This window comes from Callithrix jacchus, chromosome 16, assembly GCF_049354715.1.
Source record: "Callithrix jacchus isolate 240 chromosome 16, calJac240_pri, whole genome shotgun sequence".
Classification (NCBI taxonomy): domain Eukaryota; kingdom Metazoa; phylum Chordata; class Mammalia; order Primates; family Cebidae; genus Callithrix; species Callithrix jacchus.
In genome coordinates, this window is record NC_133517.1 from 41,981,844 (window position 1) to 42,007,448 (window position 25,605).

The 25,605-nt window shown below is 38.0% G+C and overlaps 1 protein-coding gene across 22 annotated transcripts in view; it reads right to left on the reverse strand.

The window, feature by feature from the left end:
• Window positions 1-25,605, reverse strand: part of RALYL (RALY RNA binding protein like) — a 765,327-nt gene that overhangs the window by 115,084 nt on the left and 624,638 nt on the right. For 14 of the 22 annotated variants that reach the window (XM_035276603.3, XM_035276608.3, XM_008982845.4 and 11 more), the window contains one exon: window positions 20,780-20,812. The exons of the other annotated variants lie outside the window; for them this stretch is intronic. In XM_035276603.3, the coding sequence (XP_035132494.1) occupies window positions 20,780-20,812 (33 nt within the window). The remainder of the gene's footprint in view (window positions 1-20,779; window positions 20,813-25,605) is intronic. 22 annotated transcript variants of the gene reach the window in all.

The window sequence follows — 25,605 nt, forward strand, 5'->3', positions numbered from 1 at the left end:
GACGCTGGGCACGGTACCTTCTCTGCTGCCACTCATCCAACTCTGTCTCCCAGGAATGCCACTTTATTAGCTCCCTATTGAATTCTTACTTCACCTTGAAGAAAAACTCAGGTCCTACTTTTGTCTTGAAAATTCTCCTAAGAATCTGGACAGTTTCTTTAATTTCTCAATTCCTAAACAAAGATGACCTCAATTCCTAAATGCCTGATAGACAGCTATCATTTGATGGCATTAATTTAAATCTGCTTTTGCTTTTATGTGCTCTACTACAACCAACCCTAAGTTAGTATTGCCTTTCTTCTTTCATGTTTCTATTATTAAAGTCTTTAATTCATACTCTGTATTTTATATAGCTCTAAGTACAGCCTGGAATTGTCTTCCTGTATTTAGGCTGCTGTTTTATTTTTTCTTGTCTCTCTTCCTCAGTGATCTCCCCCAGTAAGGCAGTCTTTCACTCCTGTGCTGATTTAACTCTCTTCTGAAGTGAGAACTGGGTTCTCTTAACACTTCTAAAATACTCAGGCCTTTGGATTCAATTGTTTAAAATTTTCATGATTCAGTGAAACTTTAGAAAAGATTTATAATATAACTTAATTGCTGTACAGCATGTTTTTAGTAATTGGTATTTATTTCCTGTTTACTATGTGTTAGACACTAAGTATTATCTCATTCATAACAACTATTAAGAGTTAGTTATGACCCAGCATGTAGTCCCAGCACTATTGGAGGCTGAAGTGGGAAGAGATTGCTTGAAACCAGAAGTTCAAGACAAGCCTGTGCAACACAGTGAGACCCCATCTCGACAAAAGATAAGAATTAGCCAGGTGTGGTGGCTCATGCCTATAATTCCAGCTATTTGGGAGACTGAGGAGGCATTGAGTTGGCCATTTGGATCACTTGGGTGTGGAAGGTTGAGGATGCATTGACAGTGATTGCACCACTGCACCCCAACCTCGGAGACAGAATAAGACCCTGTTTCAAAAAAAAAAAAGTTAGTTACTACCTTAGGTGAGCAAATGCAGAGTTAAACAAATTACCAAAGCCATCTATCTAGGAAGTGACAGACTAGGATTCATAGGAAGGAAATCAACTTACAGAACTTGGGCTCTTAAAACAAGTGACTAATACTATAATAATATATAGCGTCTGTTACCAGATATGTGGTTTCCTACAAAACCTGGATAAATGTAAAATAGTGTGAATCTTTAACCTAATAATGTCAAGGTTTAACAACATTTTTATAACAGTGGAAGTATAATGAAGATCTAAATTATACTTCAAGACTGGAAAGAAAAAGGAGAAAATATCCCTCAAGGAAAATGGTTTAGCAAATTATAGCTGTTAACAATTATAAGGTCATTTTTGAATGCAGGGCAAGCTTTGTTGCCCTGACAGTATTTATACTGTCTTGTTTGGATTTGGTTGAATAGATTCTGTGCATCTGAAGAGATCCAGGCTTGGCTGGGCCATGCTTAGCTCATGCATATAGTAAGTGCTTCAATAGAGAGAAATATAATAATTTAAAATTTTTTCCTTGATATATTTTTTCATATTTTTATAATTTTAAATTTTCTAATGTTAACTTTTGTGGGTACATAGTAGGCATATATACTTGTGGGGTACATGAGACATTTTGACACAGGCATGCAATGTGAAATAATCACATCAGGGAGAATGCGGCATCCACTCTCTCAAGTATTTATGCTTCATGTTACAAACAATACAATTACACTCTTTTAGTTAAGATGTACAATTATGTTATTATTGACTGTAGTCACCCTATTGTGCAATTGGAGAGTAGGTCTTATTCATTCTTTCTGTCTTTTTTGTATCTATTAACCATCCCTCCCATGATGTATTCTTGAAGATCTTCCAACCAAATCTGGGAAATAATGTATTCTCAGATATATCAATATAACTTTTTTTTTTTTGAGACAGAGTTTCGCTCTTGTTGCCTAGGTTGGAGTGCAATGGCATGATCTTGGCTCATGACTACAACCTCTGCCTCTGGGTTCAAGCAATTTTCCTGTCTGTCTCAGCCTCCCGAGTATCTAGGATTACAGGCATGTGCCATCATGCCTGGCTAACTTTTGTATTTTTAGTAGAGACAGGGTTTCATTATATTGATGAAAAATTGGTATAAATCAATATGTAATTTCAAAATATAACTAATTCATATTAAAATCATCTTAAGTTCAACTTCATGCTGAAGAGATAAGAAGAAATGTGGACAGTTTCCTTTGGTGCTGTGAGGGTGTGTTCAAAGTGGCTCAGTGTCTATAAGGTAGCAACAGTCAGTGCTTGAAGAGACTGCATACATTTTTTGACATGTAATTTTACAGTGAAAATCTCAGACTTCAAGTGAAAGATCTTTGATTCCTTCTCATTTTTACTTTTCATTAAAAGTTGTAAGCAGCTTTTTCATGGCAAGACTGGCTTTAAACTAAGATTTACATCTTAAAATCTTAATTGAGAAGATCACTATGTTCTTATTCACCTTTTTAAATTCAAACTTGACACCTGTTTTCTCTCAGCTTATTTTGAAGATCAGATTCTATCTGTTGCAACATTGAAAGAAAGCATTCTCTTAGCAGAGTTTTATTATATTAATTGCTCTAAAATATAAGTTTCAAGGATGGTTGGAATATGAGCCATCTTCTTGTATAGCCCACAAACTTAAGCCCTGCATTAAAAAGCAAGGTTGCTTCACATGTTAAAAAACATTAAGTAAGCTGGGCAAGAATTTTAATATTCAAATTTATTTTATAAATGTATTTTATAACAATATAAACATATTTACTATGTATGTATATTTAAATATATTTAATAAATATATAAATAGTAAGTATATATATATTTGCAATAGCTTAATCCAAAAATATTAATATTTAATAAACAAATATTTAATTTATATCATTTGATATTCTGAAGTTTAAAATTTATTGTGATCCTAATCTTAGTTTTAAGATGACATCAGAATGAATTTATATGTGCTTTGGCATAGGCAGTGTGGAGGCTTCCATGGCATATGTTCTGGGCTCTTTGCATCTATCCTGGTCTGTGTTGAGTAAACTCCAATATAGTTCTGGTTCAATGTGGCTGCCTCTACAATATGCATTTAAAGCAGGAAGGGATTGTGACACATTATATTTCAAAGATTTTCTGAAGTGATTCCAGAGATGATAAGTATTTATAAAGACAACTTGTCAGGGGGAGATCCAAGATGGCCAAATAGGAACAGCTCCAGAGCACAGTTCCCAGAGAGAACAACGCAGAGGGTGAGTGATTACCACATTTCCAAATGAGTTTTTACCACCCACAGACCAGGAGATTCCCGGGCTGAAAAGTGCCAAGAGTTTCCAGCACGGCTATTTCAGCCAGTGCTGCATGTCTCTGCACAAAAACTCACACAAATATGAGCAGCCGTTTCAACTGGCACCTGGAACACCTGGGAGACTGACCACCCGTTCAACTGAAAAACAGGGGACTGAAACAGAAACGAGGGGATTGAAACAGGGAGCCAGGTGATCTGGCTTAGCGGGTCCCACCACAGCAAAGACCAGCAATCTGAAACGCTCTGGATTGAGAGTTATGCAGCAAGTGTGGCCGGACCTGGGATAGTCCAGCTTGGTGAGGTGAAGGGTGTCAGCCATTACTGAGGCAGTTTGCCTTTACTGAGGCAGTTCTAACTGTACCTCTGTAAACAAAACTGCAAGCAGGTTCACACAGCAGCTGGTCAGAGCCCATGGCAGCTCAGCAATGCCTCTGCTGGCAGACTGTGACTAGACTACCTCCTAGATGGGCAGGGCACTTCTGAAAAAAGAAAGTCACCAACTATAAAGACCACAGATAGATAAATACAAGAAGATGAAAAGAAACCAGCACAAAAAGAATGAAAACACAAAAAACCAGAATGCCTCTCCTCCAAGGGATCACAGTTCTTCACTAGCAAGGAACCAAGCTGGATGGAGAGTGAATCTGTTGATCTGACAGAAACAGGCTTCAGAAGATGGGTAATGACAAACTTCTTTGAGCTAAAAGAACATGTTCTAACCCAATGCAAAGAAACTAAGAACACTGAAAAAAGGTTAGACGAAATGCTAACAAAAATAAATAGCTTAGAGAAGAATGTAAGTGACTTAATGGAGCCAAAAAACACAACACAAGAACTTCACGAAGCATACACAAGTTTCAATAGCCAAATCAACCAAGCAGAAGAAAGGATACTAGAGGTTGAAGATCAACTCAATGAAATAAAATGAAAAGGCAAGATTAGAGAAAAAAGAGTGTAAAGAAATGAACAAAGCATCCAAGAAATATGGGATTATGTGAAAAGACCTAATCTACATTTGATAGGTGTACCTGAATGTGACAGAATGAATCCAAGCTAGAAAATGCTCTTCAGCATATTATCCAGGAGAACTTCCCCAACCTAGCAAGGCAGGCCAACGTTCAAGTCCAGGAAATACAGAGAACACCACAAAGATATTCCTCAAGAACAGCAATCCCAAGGCACATAGTTGTCATATTCACCAGGGTTGAAATCAAGGAAAAAATGCTAAGGGAAGCCAGAGAGAAAGGTCAGGTCACCCACTGAGGGCAGCCCATCAGACACACAGTGGATCTCTTGGCAGAAATTCTACAAGCCAGGAGAGAGTGGGAGCCAATATTCAACATCCTTAAAGAAAAGAACTTTCAGCCTAGAATTTCATATCCAGCCAAATTAAGCTTCATAAGTGAAGGAGAAATAAAATCCTTTATGAACAAGCAATGGCTGAGAGGTTTCATCACCACCAGGCCTGCCTTACAAGAGCTTCTGAAAGAAGCACTAAACGTAGAAAGGAACAAACAGTACCACCCACTCCAAAAACATACCAAATGGTAATTACCATCTATACAATAAAGAAACTGTGTCAACTAATGGGCAAAAAAACCAGCATCAAAATGGCAGAATCAAATTCACAAATAACAATATTAACCTTAAATGTAAATGGACTAAATGCCCCATTCAAAAGACACAGACTAGCAAATTGAATAAAACGTCCAAAGCCATCAGTGTGCTGTATTCAGGAAACCCGTCTGATGCGCAAGAACACACGTAGATACAAAATAAAGGGATGGAGGAAGATTTACCAAGCAAATGGAGAGCAAAAAAGAAAAACAAAAACAGGAGTTGCAACCCTAGTCTCGATAAAATAGACTTTAAACCAACAAAGATCAAAAGAGACCAAGAAGGGTATTACATAATGGTGAAAGGATCGATGCATCAAGAAGAGCTAATGATCCTAAACATATATGCACCCAATACAGCAGCACCCAGATACATAAAGCAAGTTCTTAATGACCTAAAAAGAGACTTAGAGTCCCACACAATAATAGTGGGAGACTTTAACACCCCACTGTCAATATTAGCTCAAGGAGACAGAAAATTAAGAAGGATATCTAGGACTTCAACACAGATCTGGACCAATATACCTACATACATCTACAGAATAAACATCTACAGAACCTAATATACATCTACAGAACTCTCCACCCCAAATCCACAGAATATACATTCTTCTCAGCACCACATCGTGCATACTCTAAAATTGACCACATAATTGGAAGTAAGTCCCTCCTCAGAAAATGCAAAAGAGCAGAAATCATAAGTCTCTCAGACCACAGTGCAATCCAATTAGAACTCAGGATTAAGAAAATAACTCAGAGCAGCACAACTTCATGGACACTGAACAACTGGCTCTTGACTATTGACTGACTAAACAATGAAATGAAGGCAGAAATAAAGATGTTCTTTGAAACCAATGAGAACAAATACACAACATACCAGAATCTCTGGGACACATTTAAAACAGTGTCTAGAGGGAAATTTATAGCAATAAATGCCCACATGAGAAGAAAGGAAAGATCTAAAATTGATACCCTATCAAAATTGAAAGAGCTAGAGGAGCAAGATCAAAAAAACTTAAAAGCTAGCAGAAGATAAGAAATAAGATCAGAGCAGAACTGAAGGAGATAGAGACACACAAAAAAAACCTTTCAAAAAATCAATCAATCTAGGAGCTGATTTTTTTTAAAAGATCAACAAAATAGACCACTAGCTAGATTAATAGAAAAGAGAGAAGAATCAAATAGATGCAATAAAAATGATAAAGGGGATATCATCATTATCCATGATGAACATAGATGCAAAAATCTTCAATAAAATACTGGCAAACTGAAGGAAACAGCAAATCAAAAAGCTTATTTATCACAACCAAGTAGACTTCATCCTGGGGATGCAAGGCTGGTTCAACATACACGAGTCTATAAACATAATCCATCACATAAACAGAACCAAAAACAAAAACCACGTGATTATCTCAGTAGATGCGGAGAAGGTCTTGAACAAATTCAACAGCCCTTTATGCTAACAACTCTTAAACTAGGTATTGATAGAATGTATCTCAAAATAATAAAAGCTACTTATGATAGCCAATATCATAGTAATGGGGAAAAAATGAAAGCACTCCCTTTGAAATCTGGCACTAGACAAGAATGCCCTCTCTCACCACTTCTATTCAATATAGTTCTGGAAGTTCTAGCCAGAGCAATCAGGCAAGAAAAAGAAATAAAGGGTAGTTAGTTAGGGGAGGAGCAAGTTAACTTGTCTCTATTTGTAGATGACATGATTGTATATTTAGAAGACCCCATTGTCTCAGCCAAATTATCCTTAAACTGATAAGCAACTTCAGTAGTTTCAACATACAAAATCAATTTGCAGAAATGACAAGCATTCCTATACACCAACAGACTAAAAGAGAGCAAAATCAAGAACAAACTCCCAATCACAACTGCTACAAAGAGAATACCTAGGAATACAACTAACAAAGGATGTAAAGGACCTCTTCCAGAAGAACTATAAACCACTGCTGAAGGAAGTAAGAGAGGATGCAAAGAGATGGAAAAACATTCCATGCTCATGGTTAGGAAGAATCAATATCGTGAAAATGGCCATACTGCCCAAAGTAATTTATAGATTCAATGGTATCCTCATCAAGCTGTTATGACCCTCTTCATAGAATTGGAAAAAAACACCTAAAACTTTATTTGGAACCAAAAGAGAGCCAACATAGCCAAGACAATCCTAAGCAAAAAGAACAAAGCTGGAGGCATCACACTACCTAACTTCAAGGCTACAGTAATTAAAACAGCATGGTACTGGTACCAAACAGAGATATAGATCAATGGAACAGAACAGAGGCTTTGGAGGCAATGCCACACATCTATAGCCATCTAATTTTTGACAAACATGATAAAAACTAGCAATGGGGAAAGGATTTCCTGTTTAATAAATGGTGTTGGGAAAACTGGCTAGCCATGTGCAGAACACAGAAACTGGACCTCTTCCTGACACCTTACACTAAAATTAACTCCAGATGGATTAAAGATCTAAACATAAGACCTAAAATAAAAAACAATAGAAGAAAACCTGGGCAAAACCATTCAGGACACAGGCATAGGCAGGGACTTCATGACTAAAACACCAAAAGCATTGGCAACAAAAGCCAAAATAGACAAATGAGATCTAATTAAACAACTCCAGAACTTCTGTACAGCAAAAGAAACAATCACTAGAGTGAACTGGCAACCAACAGAATGGGAAAAAATTTTTGCAATCTACCCATCTGACAAAGAGCTAATATCTAGAATCTACAAAGAACTAAAACAGATTTACAAAAAAAGAAAAGCCATTCAAAAGTGGGTTAAGGACATGAACCGACACTTTTCAAAAGAAGACATATATGACATATATGAGTCCAACAAACATGAAAAAATGCTCATCATCATTGGTCATTAGAGAAATGCAAATCAAAATCACATTGAGATACCATCTCACACCAGTTTGAATGACGATCATTAAAACCTCAGGAGACAACAGATACTGGAGAGGATGTGGAGAAATAGGAATGCTTTTACACTGTTGGTGGGAGTGTAAATTAGTGCAAGCATTGTGGAAGACAATGTGGCAATTCCTCAAGGACGTAGAAATAGAAATTCCATTTGACCCAGTAATACCATTACTGGGTATATATCCAAAGGATTATAAATCATTCTATTATAAAGACACATGCACACATATGTTCATTGTGGCACTGTTTACAATAACAAAGACCTTGAATCAACCCAAATGCCCATGAATGATAGACTGGACAAGGAAAATGTGGCACATATGCAACATGGAATACTATGCAGCCATAAAAAACTATGAATTTGTGTCCTTCCTAGGGACATGGATAAATCTGGAAACCATCATTCTCAGCAAACTGACACAAGAACAGAAAATGAAACACCACAAGTTCTCTCTCATAGGCAGGTGTTGAACAATGAGAACACATGGATACAGAGAGGGGAGCATCACACACTAGGGTCTTTTGGGACTAGGGGAGGAACAGCAGTGGGTAGGGAGGTTGGGGAGGGGTAACATGTGGAGTCATGCCAGATATAGGTGATGGGGGGGATGGAGGCATTAAACCACATTACCATGTATGTATCTATGCAACAATCCTGCATGATCTGCACATGTACCCCAGAACCTAAAGTATAATAATAATATATATATATATATATATATATATATATATATATATATATGACAACTTGTGCATGTGAGCATGGAACAAAAAAGGGGGATGCAAGCACTGGGTAGATGATGGTTCCCAGGCCTCACTGGTATGAGAGTCACCTGGGTGGCTTTGGAAAACACTGCATCTGTTGATTTAACCTGAGTGAACAGAATCATACCTTGGGATGAGGCTTCATGCCTCACTCAGCATATTAGAGGAAGATTACATTAAGTAGAACAAGAAGTTACAGGTTTTTTTCCTCCCTTGACATTATTTTATAAATCATTTTCTGCTACATAATAAGAGGAAAGTTCTTTTTATATCATATATATAGTTGCAGATAAGAGATCTGAAATTTCACTCAACTTCTTTTCACAAGTCCATAATCTTTCTTGGTAAGAAAATAATTCCTTGTAACTTTGACAGTTTTTTTTTTTCCATTGCAATATTCAGATTGGGTCTATGTCATGACCAAGAAAATTTTATTTCAAAATTAGTGCAGCACATTTATCCAGGGAAGAATTTGGCCCCCCAATTTATATTATGATGAGATGTATATTAAAAATGTATCAATATTTCTACTTAAAAAATTTAAATGACAATTACTAGTATTCATTAAAATCTGAAACATCTGTACTCATATTGCTTGATAGCTCATTTCATAATAATTTTTATTTTTTCCCCATTATAATCACTTCTGTTGGGTTTTGTAATGAAACATTTTTGTTTTTATAATATAACTCAAAGCACTGCCTCTAAAAATGGAGCTTTATTCTATGAACTGTTTTAAAGCTTTCTGATTGACTCTTTAGTATATGATACAAAAAAAATACCTTCCAGAATTGTAATAGCAAAATTTATGAGCAATTCTTATGTGCCAAAAACTGTGCTAAATGTTTGATATGAATTATCTAAATCTTTTAATCTCCATTTCACAAACAATAACCTGAAGCTTGGGAGTTAAAGTAATTGCCTAAACTAATACATCTAGCTTGTTAGTGTCCAAGCCTATGAGACTGAAAGCAACTTTCAGCAGTGCATATTAACAAATACTGTAAGACACTGACAAGCAGTGGACTGAAGTATGCAATATTTAGCAGTGATTAATACAATTCATACATTTTTATTGAACATAGAATTAAAATAATGTCAGGGGGGTGTACAGGGGACAAATTTAATGTTATATACTCATGTGTCAACTGATATAATAAATCATAGACCATGCATTTATTCTGGCATGTGATTATGGATTAAAAGTAATAAATTTGATCATTGTGGAGGATGGGAGGCAGGACTAGACTGCAGTTCCCACTCAGACAGACAGCAGCATGCAGAGGCTCACAGTGAATTTTAGCTCCAGATTGACTGCAAGAAAAAGCAGCAATCCCAAAAGGACCTGCAGACACTCTGAAGGAAGCAGACTGCTCCTGCAGGACCTGGGAGACACCCCAAATAGTGTGAGTGCCCCAACTACAGAAGTGGGAAAGGGAGATCCTTTTCTCTCAAATGCACAGCCCCACTGGAGAAACTGAAGGTCTGTTTGTGGGAGAAGTTTCTGACTTTACCTGGGACTGAGTCAGTTTCGAGAGCTGAGCAAAATATAGGGGCAGAGGAAGCAGTGGAAAAGGCCCTGGGAGGTGGCTAGGTCTTCAAGCAGGCCTTTCCTGCCTGGCACCACAGGGAATCCATTGGGAGGGCAGCCAGAGGAGTGGGGGGTAAAACACCACATGGAGAAGGAAATCTCCAGCTAAACTTTGTAACGATTTGAAACGGTCATGAAGTTTCCTGGCCAGAACTCAAAGGAGGGCATGAATACAGCATGCAGCCTCCATAGGCTGGGGAAGAACCAACATCTTTTCTTTTGCAGCTGGGAGGCAGGTATCCTGGGGCAAGTTCTCAAGCCTGGTTCCCCCCCACCTGGAAACCAACTTGGGGCTGTTAGTGGGGGCATGGTGGGTGTAAGACTGGCCCTTCAGTTTGCAGGGGAGCTGGTTAAGGCCTATGACTGCCAGCTTTCCCCCACTTCTCTGACAACCTGCATGACACAGAAGAGGCAGCCATAACTCCATTGACCTTGGAACCTCATCCCCATTCCCCAAAGCAGCCACAGCAAGATCAATCCAAGGAGAGAGTCTGAGCTCAGACATGCCCAGCCCTGATCCCACCCAATAATGGTCCTTCCCTACCCACCCTGGTAGCTGAAGACAAAGGGGATATAATCTTGGGAGTTACAGGGCCCTACCCACCTCTCCATACTAGTATAGCTGATGCTTTCTGGAAAGTGCCATCTCCTGGCAGAAGGCCAACCAGCACAAAAACAGCATTAAACCACCAAAGCTAAGAACACTGACAGAGTCCATTTCATCAGAGGACTCTGTGCAGACAACCCAGAGTACCAGCCTGGAGCTAGGTGGACTTGCCGGGTGGTTAGACCCAGAAGAGACAACAATCACTGCAGTTTGGCTCACAGGAAGCCACATCCATAGAATAGCAGGGAGAATTCTACATCAAGGGAAATCCCTGTGGGAGAAAATAATCTGGACAACAGCCTTCAGCCCCAGACCTTCCCTCTGACAGAGCCTACCCAAATGAGAAGGAACCAGAAAACCAACTCTGGTAATATGACAAAACAAGGCTCTATAACACCCCTCAAAATCACAATAGTTCACCAGCAATGGATCCAAACTGAGAAGAAATCCCTGATTTACCAGAAAAAGAGTTCAGGAGGTTAGTTACTAAGCTAATCAGGGAGGCACCAGAAAAAGGTGAAGCCCAATGCAAAGAAATCCAAAAAGCTATACAAGAAGTGAAGGGAGATATATTCAAGGAAATAGCATAAAGATAAAATGATAAAACTTCAGGAAATAATGGACACACAGAAATGCAAAATGCTCTGGCAAGTCTCAGCAATAGAATTGAAGAAGTAGAAAAAAGAAATTCAGAGCTCTAAGACAAGGCCTTCAAATTAACCCGTTCCAATCATGACACACAAAATAGAACAAGAAAATATGAACAAAGCCTCTAAGAATAATTAGTGTTCCTTAGGAAGAAGAGAAATCTAGAAGTTTGGAAAATGTATTTGGGAGAATAATTCAGGAAAATTTCCCTGGCCTTGCTAGAGAACTAGATATCCAAATACAAGAAGCACAAAGAACACCTGGGAAATTCATCAGAAAAATATTATCGTTTAGGCACATTGTCATCAGGTTATCTAAAGTTAAGATGAAAGAGAGAATCTTAAGAGCTGTGAGACAGAAACACTAGGTAACCTATAAATAAAAACCTATCAGATTAACAGTAGATTTCTTAGCAAAAACCCTACAAGCTAGAAGGGATTGGAGCCCTACCTTCAGCCTCCTTAAACAAAACAATTATCAGTCAAGAATTCTGTACCCAGCAAAACTAAGCTTTATATATAAAGGAAGAATACCATATTTCTCAGAAAAACAAATGCTGAGAGAATTTGCCAGTACCAAACCACCATTACAAGAATTGCTGAAGGAGCTCTTGAAACAAATTCTGGAAACACATCAAAACAGAACCTCTTTAAAGCATATATCACACAGGACCTAGAAAACAAAAATACAAGTTAAAAAACAAAAGCAAAAAAAAATTAAAACCCACTATGCAAGCAACATATAGCATAATGAATGCAACAGCACCTCACATCTCAATACTAACATTGAATGTAAATGCCCTAATGCTCCACTTAAAAAAGATACAGAACTGCAGAATTGGTAAGAACTCACCAACCAACTCTCTGCTGCCTTCAGGACACTCACCTAATACATAATGACTCACATAAACTTAAAGGGGTACAAAAGGGGTACATGCAAATGGACACCAAAAGTGAACAGGGGTAGCTATTATATCAAACAAAACAAACTTTAAAGTAACAGCATTAAAAGAGACAAAGAGGGACATTATATAATGGTAAAAGATCTTGTCCAACAGGAAAATATTACAATCCTAAACATATATGCACCTAACACTGGAGCTTCCAAATTTATAAAACAATTACTAATAGACCTAATAAATGCAAAAGACAGCAACACAATAATAGTGGGGAACTTCAATACTCCACTGACAGCATTAGACAAGCCATTAAGACAGAAAGTCAACAAAGAAACAATGGATTTAAACTATGTCTTGGAACAAATGGACTTAACAAATACATACAGAACATTTTATCCAACAACCACAGAATACACATTCTGTTCAACAGTGCGTGGGACCTTCTCTTAGACATTTTATGGTCTGATAGGCCATAAAATGAGCCTCAGCAAATTTAAGAAAATTGAAATTATATCCAGCACTTTCTCAGATCACAGTGGAATAAAACTGGAAATCAACTCCAAAAGGAACCTTCAAAACCATGTGAATACATCAAAATTAAATAACCTGCTCCTGAATGAGCATTGGGTCAAAAACAATTAAGATGGAAATTTAAAAATTCTTTGAACTGAATGACAATAATGACACAACCTATCAAAACCTCTGGGATACAGCAAAGGCAATGCTAAGAGGAAAGCTTAAAGTCCCAAATGCCTACATCAAAAAGACTGAAAGGCCACAAACTGACGTTCTAGGGTTACACTTCAAGGAACTAGAGAAATGAGAACAAACAAACAACAAACCTACCAGAAGAAAGGAAATAATCAAGATGAGAGCAGAACTAAATGAAATAGAAACAAAAAGAAACAATACAAAAGATAAGTAAAACAAAAAGCTAGTTATTTGAAAAGATAAATACAACTGATAGACCATTAGCAAAATTAACCAGGAAAAGAAGAGAGAAAATTCAAATAACCTCATTAAGAAACAAAGCAGGAGTTAATACAACTGACACCACTGAAATACAAAAGATTATTCAAGGCTACTATGAACACCTTTATGCACATGAACTAGAAAACCTAGAAAAGATGATAAATTCCTGGAAAAATACAATCCTCTGGCTTAAATCAGGAAGATTTAGATACCCTGAACAGACCAATAATAAGCAGGAGATTGAAATGGTAATTTAAAAATTACCAACAAAAAAGTCTAGGAAAATATCACAGATGGATTCACAGCAGAATTCTACCAGACATTCAAAGAAGAATTGGTACCAATCCTTTTGATGCCATTCCTGAGATAAAGAAAGAAGGAACCCTCCCTAATTTATTCTATGCAGCCAGCATTGCCCTAATACCCAAACCAGGAAAGGACATAACCATAAAAGAAAGCTACAGACCAATATGCTTGATAAACATAGAGGCTAAAATCCTTAACAAAATACTAGCTAACCAAATCCAACAACATATCACAAAAATAATCCAACATGATCAAGTAAGTTTCATACAAGGGATGCAGGGATCTTTTAACATATGCAAGTCAATAAATGTGATATACCACATAAACAGAATTAAAAACAAAAATTATATGATCACCTCAAAAGATGCAGAAAAAGCATTCGACAAAATCATCATCTCTTTATGATTAAAACTCTCAGCAAAAGCAGCATACAGGAGACAGACCTCAATGTAATAAAAGCCATCTATGACAAACCCACAGCCAACATACTACTGAATGGGGAAAAGTTGAAAGCATTCAATCTGAGAACTGAAACAAGACAAGGATGCCCACTTTCACCACTTCTCTTCAACACAGTACTGGAAGTCCTAGCCAGAGGAATTAGACAAGAGAAAGAAAGAAAGAGCATCTAAATCAGTAAAGAGGAATGAAAACTGTCACTGCTTGCTGACAATATGACTGTTTTCCTTGAAAACCCTAGAGACTCCTCCAGAAAGCTCTTAGAACTAATAAAAGCATTCAGCAAAGTTTCTGGATACAAGATTAATGTACACAAATCAGTAGCTCTGCTATACACCAACAGTGACCAAGCTGAGAATCAAATAAAAAAACCTCTTTTACAACTGCCAAAAAATAAAAATAAAATATTTAGGAATATACTTAACCAAGAAGTCAAAAGACCCCTATAAGGAAAACTATAAAGCTCTGTGGAAGAAATCATAGATGACACAAACAAATGAAATCACTTTCCATGCTGCTGGCTGGGTATAATCAATATTGTGAAAATGACCATACTGCCAAAAGCAATCTGCAAATTCAATGCAATCCTCATCGAAATACCACTATTATTCTTCACAGAATTAGAAAAAATTATTCTAAAATTCCTATGGAGTGAAAGAGCTTATATAGCCAAAGCAAGACTAAACAAAAAGAGCAAATCTGGAAGCATCACACTACCTGATTTCAAACTACGTTATAAGGCCATAGTCAACAAAACAGCATGGTACTGGTATAAAAATGGGCACATAGACCAATAGAACAGAGTAGAGAGCCCAGAAATATACCAGAATCCTTATAGCCAGATGATGTTTGACAGGGCAAGCAAAAACATAAAGTGGAAAAAGGACATCCTATTTAACAAATGGTGCTGGGATAATTGGCAAGCCACATGAAGGAGAATGAGACTGAATCCTCATCCCTCACCTTATATACAAATCAACAGAAGTGGATTAAGGACTTAAATCTAAGACCTGAAACTGTAAAAATTCTAGAAGATAACATTGGAAAAACCCCTTTAGACACTGGCTTAGATTTCATGACCAAGAACCCAAAAGCAAATTCAATAAAAACAGAGATAAATAGTTGAGACTTAATTAAACTAAAGAGCTTTTGCCATGCAAAAGTGACAGTCAGCAGAATAAACAGACAACCACAGAGTGGTAGAAAATCTTCACAATCTATACATCTGACAAAGGACCAAGATCCAGGATCTACAACAAACTCAGTAAGAAAAAATATCCCATCAAAAAGTAGATTAACAACATGAATAGACAATACTCAAGATATACAAATGGCCAAGAAACATATGAAAAAATGCTCAACATTGGCACAAGACAAGGACTCACTCTCTCACCACTCCTATTCAACACAGCATTGGAAGTTCTGGCCAGGACAATCAGGCAGGAAAAAGAAATAAGAGTATTCAATTGGAAACAGAGGAAGTCAAATTGTCTCTTTCCTGATGACATAATTGTATATTTAGAAGACCCCATCATCTCAGCCCAGTATCTCCTTAAGCTGATAAGAAACTTAAGCAAAGTCTCAGGATACAAAATCAATGTGCAAAAATTACAAACATTCCTATATACCAATAATAGACAAATAGCCAAATCATGAGTGATTCATCCCATTCACAACGGCTACAAAGAGAATAGCATACCTAGGAATACAACAAGGGATGTGAAGGAACTTTTCAAGGAGAACTACACATCACTGCTCAAGGAAATGAGAGGATGCAAACACATGAAAAAACATGCCATGCTCATGTGTAGGAAGAATCAATATCATGAAAATGGCTACACTATCCAAAGTAAATACATTCAATGCCATTTCCATCAAGCTACCATTGACTTTCTTCACAGAATTGAAAAAAAACCAAACTTCATATGGAACCAAAAAAGAGCCCACATAGCCAAGCAATCCTAAGCAGAAAAAAAAAAAAAAAAGCTGAAGGCATCATGCTACCTGACTTCAAACAATATTACAAGGCTGCAGTAAACAAAATCAAAACAGCATGGTACTGGCACTGAAACAGGGATATAAACCAATGGAACAGAACAGAGGCCTCAGAAATAACACCACACATCTACAACCATCTGATCTTTGAAAAATCTTACAAAAACAAATACAGGGAAAGGATTCCCTATTTAATATATGGTGCTGGGAAAGCTGACTAGCCATATGCAGAAAGCTGAAACTGGACCCTTCCTTACACCTTATACAAAAATTAACTCACGATGGATTAAAGATTTAAACATAAGATGTCACACCATAAAAACCCTAGAAAAAACCTAGGCAATACCATTCAGGACATAGGCATAGGCATAGGCAAGGCCTTCATGACTGAAACACCAAAGGCAATGGCAACAAAAGCCAAAATAGACAAATGGGATCTAATTAAACTAAAGAGCTTCTGCACAGCAAAAGAAACAATCATTAGAGTGAACTGCCAACCAACAGAAAGGGAAAAAAATTATGCAATCTACCCATCTGACAAAGGGCTAATATTCAGAATCTACAAAAACCTTAAACAAATTTACAAGAAAAACACAACCCCATCAAAAAGTGGATAAAGGATATGAACAGACATTTCTCAAAAGAAGACATTTATGCCGCCAACAAACGTGAAAAAATGCTCATCATCACTGGTCATTAGAGAAATGCAAATTGAAACCACATTAAGATACCATCTCACGCCAGTCAGAATGGTGAGCATTAAAAAATCTGGAGACAACAGATGCTGGAGAGGATGTAGAGAAACAGGAACACTTTTACACTGTTGGTGGGAGTGCAAATTAGTTCAACCATTGTAGAAGACAGTGTGGCAATTCCTCAGGTATCTAGAAATAGAAATACTATTTGACCAAGCAATCCCATTACTAAGTATATATCCAAAGATTTATAAATCATTCTGTTATAAGGACACATGCACACATATGTTTATTGTGGCACTGTTCACAATAGCAAAGACTTGGAATCAACCCAAATGCCCATCAGTGATAGACTGGATAAAGAAAATGTGGCACATATACACCATGGAATACTATGCAGCCACAAAAAAGGATGAGTTCTGTCCTTTGCAGGGACATGAATGAAGCTGAAAACCATAATTCTCAGCCAACTGAGATAAGAACAGAAAACCAAGCACTGCATGTTCTCGCTCATAAGTGCTTGTTGAACAATGAGAACACATGGACACAGGGAGGGGAACATCACACACTGGAGTCTGTCAGGGGACAGGGGACTAGGGGAAGGATAGAAAGGGTTGGGGGGCTTTGAGGAGGTATAGCATTAGGAGAAATACCTAATAGAGATGTGCAGCAAACCACCGTGGCACGTGTCTACCTATGTAGCAAACATGCACATTCTGCACGTGTATGAAGGAAGGAGGCAGGGAGGGAGGAAGGGAAGGAGGGAGGGAAGAAAGGAATAGAAGGAAAGGAAGGAAGGTCAACATCACCAATGAACAGGGAATTGCAATTCAAAACTGCAATGCAATACTACCTTCTGCAAGAATGGCCATAATCAAAAAAATCAAAAACAGTAGATGGTGGCATGTATGCTGTGAACAGGGGACACTTCTACTCTCCTGGTGGGAACGTAAACTGGTACAATTACTATGGAAAACAGTGTAAAGAGTCCTTAAAAAACTAAAAGTAGAACTACCATTTGATCCAGCAATCCCACTACTGGGTATCAACCCAGAGGAAAATGAGTCATTATACGATAAAGATATTTGCACACACATATTTACAGCAGGACAAGTCACAAAATCATGGAACCAACCCAAATGTCCAGCAATCAACAAGTGGATAAAGAAACTGTGGCATATTTATACAATGAAATACTGGTCAGCCATAAAAAGGAATGAATTAACAGCATTTGCAGCAACTGGAATGAGATTGGAGACTATTATTCTAAGTGAAGGAACTCCAGAATGGAAAACCAATCATCTTACGTTTTCACTGGTAAGTGGGAGCTAATCATAAGAATGGTACAGTGGTCTTTGGGGACTCAGGGTGGGGAAGGTTGGGAGAGGGGTGAGTAATAAAAGACTACAAATATGGCAGTGTATACTGCTTGTGTGATGGGTGCACCAAAATCTCACAAATCACCACTAAAGAACTTACTCATGTAATCAAATACCACCTGTACCTTAATAACTTATGTAAAAAAAGAAATGGGTATAAAGCATCAGGAAAAAATATATAAAAATTTATTTATAAAAAATAAAACCTTTGAGAGAAAAAAGTCATAAATTTGAATAATGGTACTTATGAGCAGACTGCCTTGTGCCTAGTATGCTTATATATGTCCATTGGTTCACTTCTATCCATCCTCTCACTGAACAAGGGAGGAGAGAGATATATACATACTTTTATCCTTTTTTTTTTGAGACAGGGTCTCACTCTACTGCCTACGCTAGAGTAAAGTGGTATAATCTCGGCTCATTGTAGCCTCAACCTCCTGGGCTGAAGTGATCCTCTTACCTTAGCCCCTACGTGGCTAGGACAACAGGCATGCCACCACTGCCAGCTAATTTCTGTATTTTTTGTAGAGATGAGGTTTCACCATGTTGTCCAGGCTGGTCTTGAACTCCTGTGCTCAAGTGAATCACCCACCTTGGCATACATAATTCTGGATAATTTTATTTAATATAATTTTCTTGAGGTAATGAAAAAATTTAGCTAGAAATTAAAATATCTATTCAGCAAAATCATTTGGGTTGCCTTTTATACCACTTTACTTTTAAGACATAAGAAATATCTTATGTGTGCCATGCTAATTTTCCCACTTTGAGTATTTGCTGAGTTATATATTATTTTTTTTTGTAAAGTTGTTCTTAGGGTTTTAATACTCAGTGCCAAACTCTTGATAAGTTTAAAATCAAGATTACTTAGGGTCTGCCTTTTAAAACAAAAGCATGCCCCCCCACCGCCCCGCCCGCCAAAAAAAAAAAAAAAAAGGATTCCATCCCAGAATGGCCAGGAGAACAGTAAAGCCTGCAGAGAAACTACATAAAGTGAGGCATGAAGAGAAGCTATTTCGGGCCATTTGACTTTAGGGCAGATCATATGCATTCAAACTAAAAGATTTTTTTTTCAGGTGTAGAGATTTTTAACAATAGAAGCTGATGATCAATGTAGGGGAAAAAAAAGCATGCTTTATCACCTTTTTTGGACCAGACCAATTCGACCTTTCATTTTTCATGTAGTCTTTAAATAAATGCATATATTCCATTTTTCTCTTCCACATCCCTTAACAATTATTTTTATTTCCATGATTTGAGTTGCTTTCTGAAAAGCTTTTATGAAGAGTTGAAAGGAACTGGGAACCATGCTGTTTAATGAGTGATAGAAATATTCATAGGCCATGCACAACGTAATAAAAGAAAATTGATCTGTTCACTTAAAAATCTAACCCCATTCCTTGTTTCTGGTCATTAAGCATGAAGATTGTGGCTGCCTATATTTGAGGGCTTTCGGTCCCTCATCAAATAGAGCACCGTTTCTGTAGGCAAGGCATGGCATCTTCCACTACTTTTTGATACAAATCATCTATAATATTGAAAGTGCAAAAGTCCATTCATAATACACTTTAATATATTAGTTACAGGAGTATTTGATAAATCAGATACAAACAACATGGCTTATTCTTAGTTTGAAATGCCTAAAAATAGAACATGTATACTCATGTCAGCAATATTATTATTATTTGAGACAAAGTGTTGCTCTGTTGTCCAGGCAAAAGAGCACCAACTGTTGCACCATCTTGGCTCACTGCAACCTCACCCTCCCGGGTTCAAGCAATTAATTCTCTTGCCTCAGCCTCCCAAGTAGCTGGGATTACAGGCATGTGCCACCACGCCTGGCTATTTTTTATATTTTTAGTAGACACTGAGTTTCACCATGTTGGCCAGGCTGGTCTTGAATTCCTGACCTCAGGTGATCTGCCCACCTCAGCTTATCAAAGTACTAGGATTACAGGCATGAGCTACTGCGCCTGGCCAACAAGACATTAATCTTAAGATACGTATTGTGACTAAGAAGGATACCATCAGAGTAGACAAGCATTCATCTTATCTAAATTTGCCTCAGGGTTCCTCAGCTTTGGGTGCAGAGAAGCAGTCAATATGAGTGAACTGGAGAAATTAAAGTGAAATGAGAGCTAAGGAGAAAAGATAGATATTGACTGTGAAGACAGATTTAGGGAAGTGGGTGAAGAAACAGAGGATATAATAGATTGAAAAGAAATGGAGTACAGCAATGGGTAGACAGGCTTGGAATGGTGGAGCTATGGCTCAGAGGAATTTTTAAGACCAATCTGAGTATATTTTTACATGAAGAGAATATGGATAATCACTGTGTACCTTGTTCAGCCTTTATGGAAGATACAGGATTTCATATACATTCATTAGCTACATCTCTGAGGTCGCAATACAACCTAGGGAGCATTTTAGTTAAGTCTCCATAAGACATAGATAGCAATGTTGCATGCAATGATACGTCATGATTTTGAATATGAGGGTAAATGACTGAAAATACTATCTCAGAAGTTCTTATTAATTTGAATTAAATAATTAATACTTAAGATATACTCACCCAACAGACAGGAAAGGTTCCTTTGATTCAAGTCTATGAAAAAATATGAAAATTTTCTTTTAATATAACAATTTGCTATATATTAAAAATTGCTTTTACATGAACCTGACAAAATTATTATACTTGTTTGGATGAAAATACATAGTTTAACACTAGTAAAAAGCAATGAATAATATATTAAGACCTACCTGGACTAAGTCAGTTTGCAGCTGGATTAATGCAGAAGCTAAGTAAACTGAGAGTCTTGAAATGAGGACATAGCATTTAAGTGCTAGGTTAAGATGGTTATATTGTTAGTCTAATTCTGATTTGCACTCTCTGTATCTACTCACTTTGTTTATTCCTGGTAATTTTTAGAAGTTTTTATACGTCTATTTACGGTTGTTGTAATAGTGAAATAATTTGTAATGTATTTGTTACATGTTGGCTGAATAACTGTTTTATTCAGAACATAGAAGCAGCATACCATACATAGTTATTTATTGGTCTTAACACCCCTTGGGGTGGGGATAGTGTCAGGTCACAGATCTGGGTCGTTCTGCCTCCTTTGTGTTTCTAAAAACTGGGTATTTTCTGTACCTCAGTATCTCAAAGGGAAAGTCTAATCCTGGGGCTTGTAGTTCACTTGAGAAAGCTACTTTAAAACATACTCTGTGCCTTCTTTTTCTCAGTATAAAATGGGCTAGGCTTACTTCCAGCTACTTTGCTGATTTCATAAATTAGCTTGCCATTTTTCATAAAATGTAAGTGAATCAGGAAAGAATATACTTGTAAATAGTTCCTAGTTAATAATTAAGGAAATCTGTCGGTAAGTGTATTTTGGCCACACTAGTTTCATTATAGGTGTCTTTTTTTTTTTTTTTTGAGACGGAGTTTCGTTCATTACCCAGGCTGGAGTACAATGGCGCAATCTCAGCTCACCGCAACTTCCGCCTCCTGGGTTCAAGCAATTCTCCTGCCTCAGCCTCCTGAGTAGCTGGGATTATAGGCACGCGCCACCATGCCCGGCTAATTTTTTGTATTTTTAAGAGGCGGGGTTTCACCATGTTGACCAGTATGGTCTCGATCTCTCGACTTCGTGATCCACCCGCTTCGGCCTCCCAAAGTGCTGGGATTACAGGCTTGAGCCACCGCGCCCGGCCCATTATAGGTGTCTTAAGATACAATTAAGAGTTAAATGTAGGCAAATTGAAGATATTTTTAACTAAATTCTGGTGTTTAAGATTTTTAAAAAGCACAATTGAAATGACTATCTTAGAATCAGGCTAAAATTTGTTTTTATAAATAGGAGTCTAAACAGTGAAGGCAATAATTACTATTTTATCTCTATTTCATTCTGTGTATGTAAAAAAATTGCTTATGAGAACTATGCCTTGGTGCATTTATAGGCAGAGCTGACATGCGTCTCTGCCACATATGATGCTGCTTTGAGTGAATAATAATAATAGCAGGAAAGGGGCTTTTTTAGGGAGCAAATGACTTAGCAATCCCTTTGGACAGCTCTAGGTAGGGTAGAAGTAGATAAAACCAATAGTTGGTGCTAAGAGTTTAGAAAGGTTTATTTATGTCACCTTTTCTTTTCTGAATTCTGGTAGTACTCACATCTCTAACTGTAGGTACATTAATTGACCTGTTGCGTTTGTTTTCTCATACATTTGTGATCTACATAAGCAAACAGAACTAGGGAGGGAAAAGCTGAAGATAAGCAATGAAAAATGTTTGGATATATTTGCTTTATAAGACATGACCAGTGCCAAGTGATCAAAAGGAAATTACTTTGAAGAAATGAGGGGGAGTCTATATAATATGATGCAGGAGATTGTTCACATATTAGACCATTAGCACCATAATGATATTGCTTTATTTTCCATCTGATAATACTTGTAATTAAAAAAAAGCATGTGGGCATTAATAGGATCCCTTCTCTCTTATTTGCCAATAATTTCAGACTAACATTTATCAGATGTTAGTGTATGTGTGTGATTTGCTTGTGTGAAGTGCTATCCTCCAGCCTCCTATGTTCCCCATTTTCTCCATACTACATTATCCTCCCCGTCTCTCACTGCTGTGTGAATAATATAATGGGACTATTTTAAAACATTTTATATCTTTCTTTTCTCTCTTTTTCAGCCTCCATGTCTCATTAGTTAGCAAGTCCCATCAATTTTTCCTTTGGGACTCCCATGTTCCCCTCTTTGCATTCAATTCCCAGGCTGCTTTTCACTAGTTACCCCAGCCTAGCTAGTGTCTCCAAAATTCTTTGTTCAAAGTCACTTCAACTATACACACTGCTCTCACACTAAGCTTCCATCAGTGCTGCCACTCACTCCCTTTGGGCAAATACTGCACTGTACCACGTTAGGGTGGCATAAGCAACTTGAATAAAAGCAAAGCCCATCACTTTTGATTTTTCCTCTGCAGTTATCAAAATGCTTAGTTCAGAATGTGTTTGAAGTAGTAGTTATTGATTTTTCTCTCTCTCTCTCTCTTTCTTAAGGTTTCAGACAAGCAGCTGTTGGATTAGAGTATACTGGGACATATGTTGTCCTACTGCCCTCTGTGGTTAATAATGATTAGTCTGACTTGTTAGTTATTGATAGTTGTCCCCTTCTCCTACCGCTTCAAGCCCACTTCGATCAGCTCCTTCCAAATGCTCAAGAGAAGACTTCAGAAGAAAATTCAAAGTTTTCAAAATAATATTGGATTGAAACTGACTGATGTTCTATAAACCAGGAGTTTTCAAACTCTGGGCAAATCCTGCTAACCCTCTGATTATGTATAGTCCCGAGCTAGGAATGGTTTTTACATTTTAAAGAAGCTGGGAAATATCAAAAGAAGAGTAATATTTGTGACACATGAAATTTAAACTTCAGTGTCCATAAATAAACCTTACTGAAACAGAGCCCTGTGACTTCATTTACATATTGTTTAAGGCTGCTTTTATGTTATGGCAACAAGTTGAGCAATTGTGCCAGAAACTGCATGTCTAAAATCCTAAAATATTTACTACATGGCCTTTACAGAAAAAGTATGCCAATGTGTGAGATACAATTATTTTGTTGGAAGGAATTGGAAACAACCTTCTAAAACAGGCTTTCTTAACTTTTAATAAATATCAAGATATTTTTTTCTCAGGTTTAGAAATTCAGAATAACTTGAATTTTTTCACTACATCACCATTTTAACCACTGATCCTACTGACAAATTCACCTAAAATATTGCTTTTATGTCACCACCTTTCTTGATGATCTCATTAACCATAAGATGGTACCTAAACTTTTAAGCCCTTCACAAACATGCCCAAACCAGTTTTCCATGTTATTCTTTACTGCTTCTCTAACTAACACTTCATTCTAGAAAAACTAAATATTGTTCAGACACATCTGATTTGGCTTTGCTTTGGTATACTTTTAGCATTCATTATATTTCTACACCAGAAGGCTGTTTTTCCCCATGCATGATCTATTTATCATTTAAATTGATCTCAATGTAACTCCCTTTTTAAAGTTGATCCTGATACCTTCATTTTACAGGGACAAACCCATCTCTGAGGTACTACTTATCATCATCACTATGACATATTCTCTGAACAATATTCAATTAACTGGTACTGTTCACAGTAGCAAAGACCTGGAACCAACCCAAATGCCCATCAATGATAGACTGGACAAAGAAAATGTGGCACATATACACCATGGAATACTATGCAGCCATAAAAAACGATGAGTTCGAAGGTTGGGCTCAAGATGGCGCTGTGAGAACAACCCAGGATTGGAGCTCTCGTTGAATCCGCAAAGAGGTGAGTCCGAGCTGCATTTTTAGACTGATCTTTGTTGCCCACAGAACGGGGAAACTCCCAAGTATAGAAAAGACACGGGACACCAGGCAGTAAGTCTGCCTGGCGAAGCCGGCAGCCGGGGTGGCGGCGGCCAGCCCTACCCAGCAATCCCCACAGGGCGCGCTTGTCCGGGTGCCCTGTTGAACCGGCAACCTGAGACTTGAGAGGGCTGGACTTGAGACTGAACGAGACTTGGACAGTAGGCCAGCCCAGGGGATTGCAGGGACAGAGCGTTCGGGATACCCAGTGGGACGAACAAAACCGTGATTTCAAACTATCCCGAGCAGACTGTCCGAGATGCTCTGTGTGGGAGGGGCGTCCAACACTATCGAGGCAACCCGCCCCAACTGAGATACACGTCCACTGCTGACGCAGCCAGCCATTGCCGAGGCAACCCGTCCCTACTGAGATACACGCCCACTGCGGACGCAGCCTCCTGTTGCCGAGGCAGCCCGTCCCTACTGAGATACACGCCCACTGCTGAGGCAGCCTGCCATTGCCAAGGCAACACGCTACAACGAAGAGACTCCACCGCAGGGCGTGGCGGAGACCACAGCAAAGCCTGCAGGAACAGGGCGAATCACACAAGAGCAGGGCGGAGTCTCGGCAGGCAAACAGTGGCTAGTCTGCCTCCTAGCTGGGCAGGACACCTCAAAGACCAACGAAAAATAAAGCCCGAACCCCCCAACACAGAGCATTTGAGAAAAAAAGGGTTTTTTTAATGAGCTCTGTTGCAGCAGAATCAAACATAGCAGCCTAACAGCCCTGAATGAACAACAGAGCTTACAGCTCAGAAAATGAGCTCCTAAAAAGAACAGACTGTCTCCTCAAGCAGTTCCCTGACCCCTCTATATCCAAAAGACTGACATTTGACAGGCATCATCCTGGGACAAAGATAGCAGAAAAAGAAACGCGTAGCATCCCTCGCTGTGCCACAGCTGCTAGAGGTGCACCCCAGACAAGCACGGCCTAGAGAGGACCTCAGCAG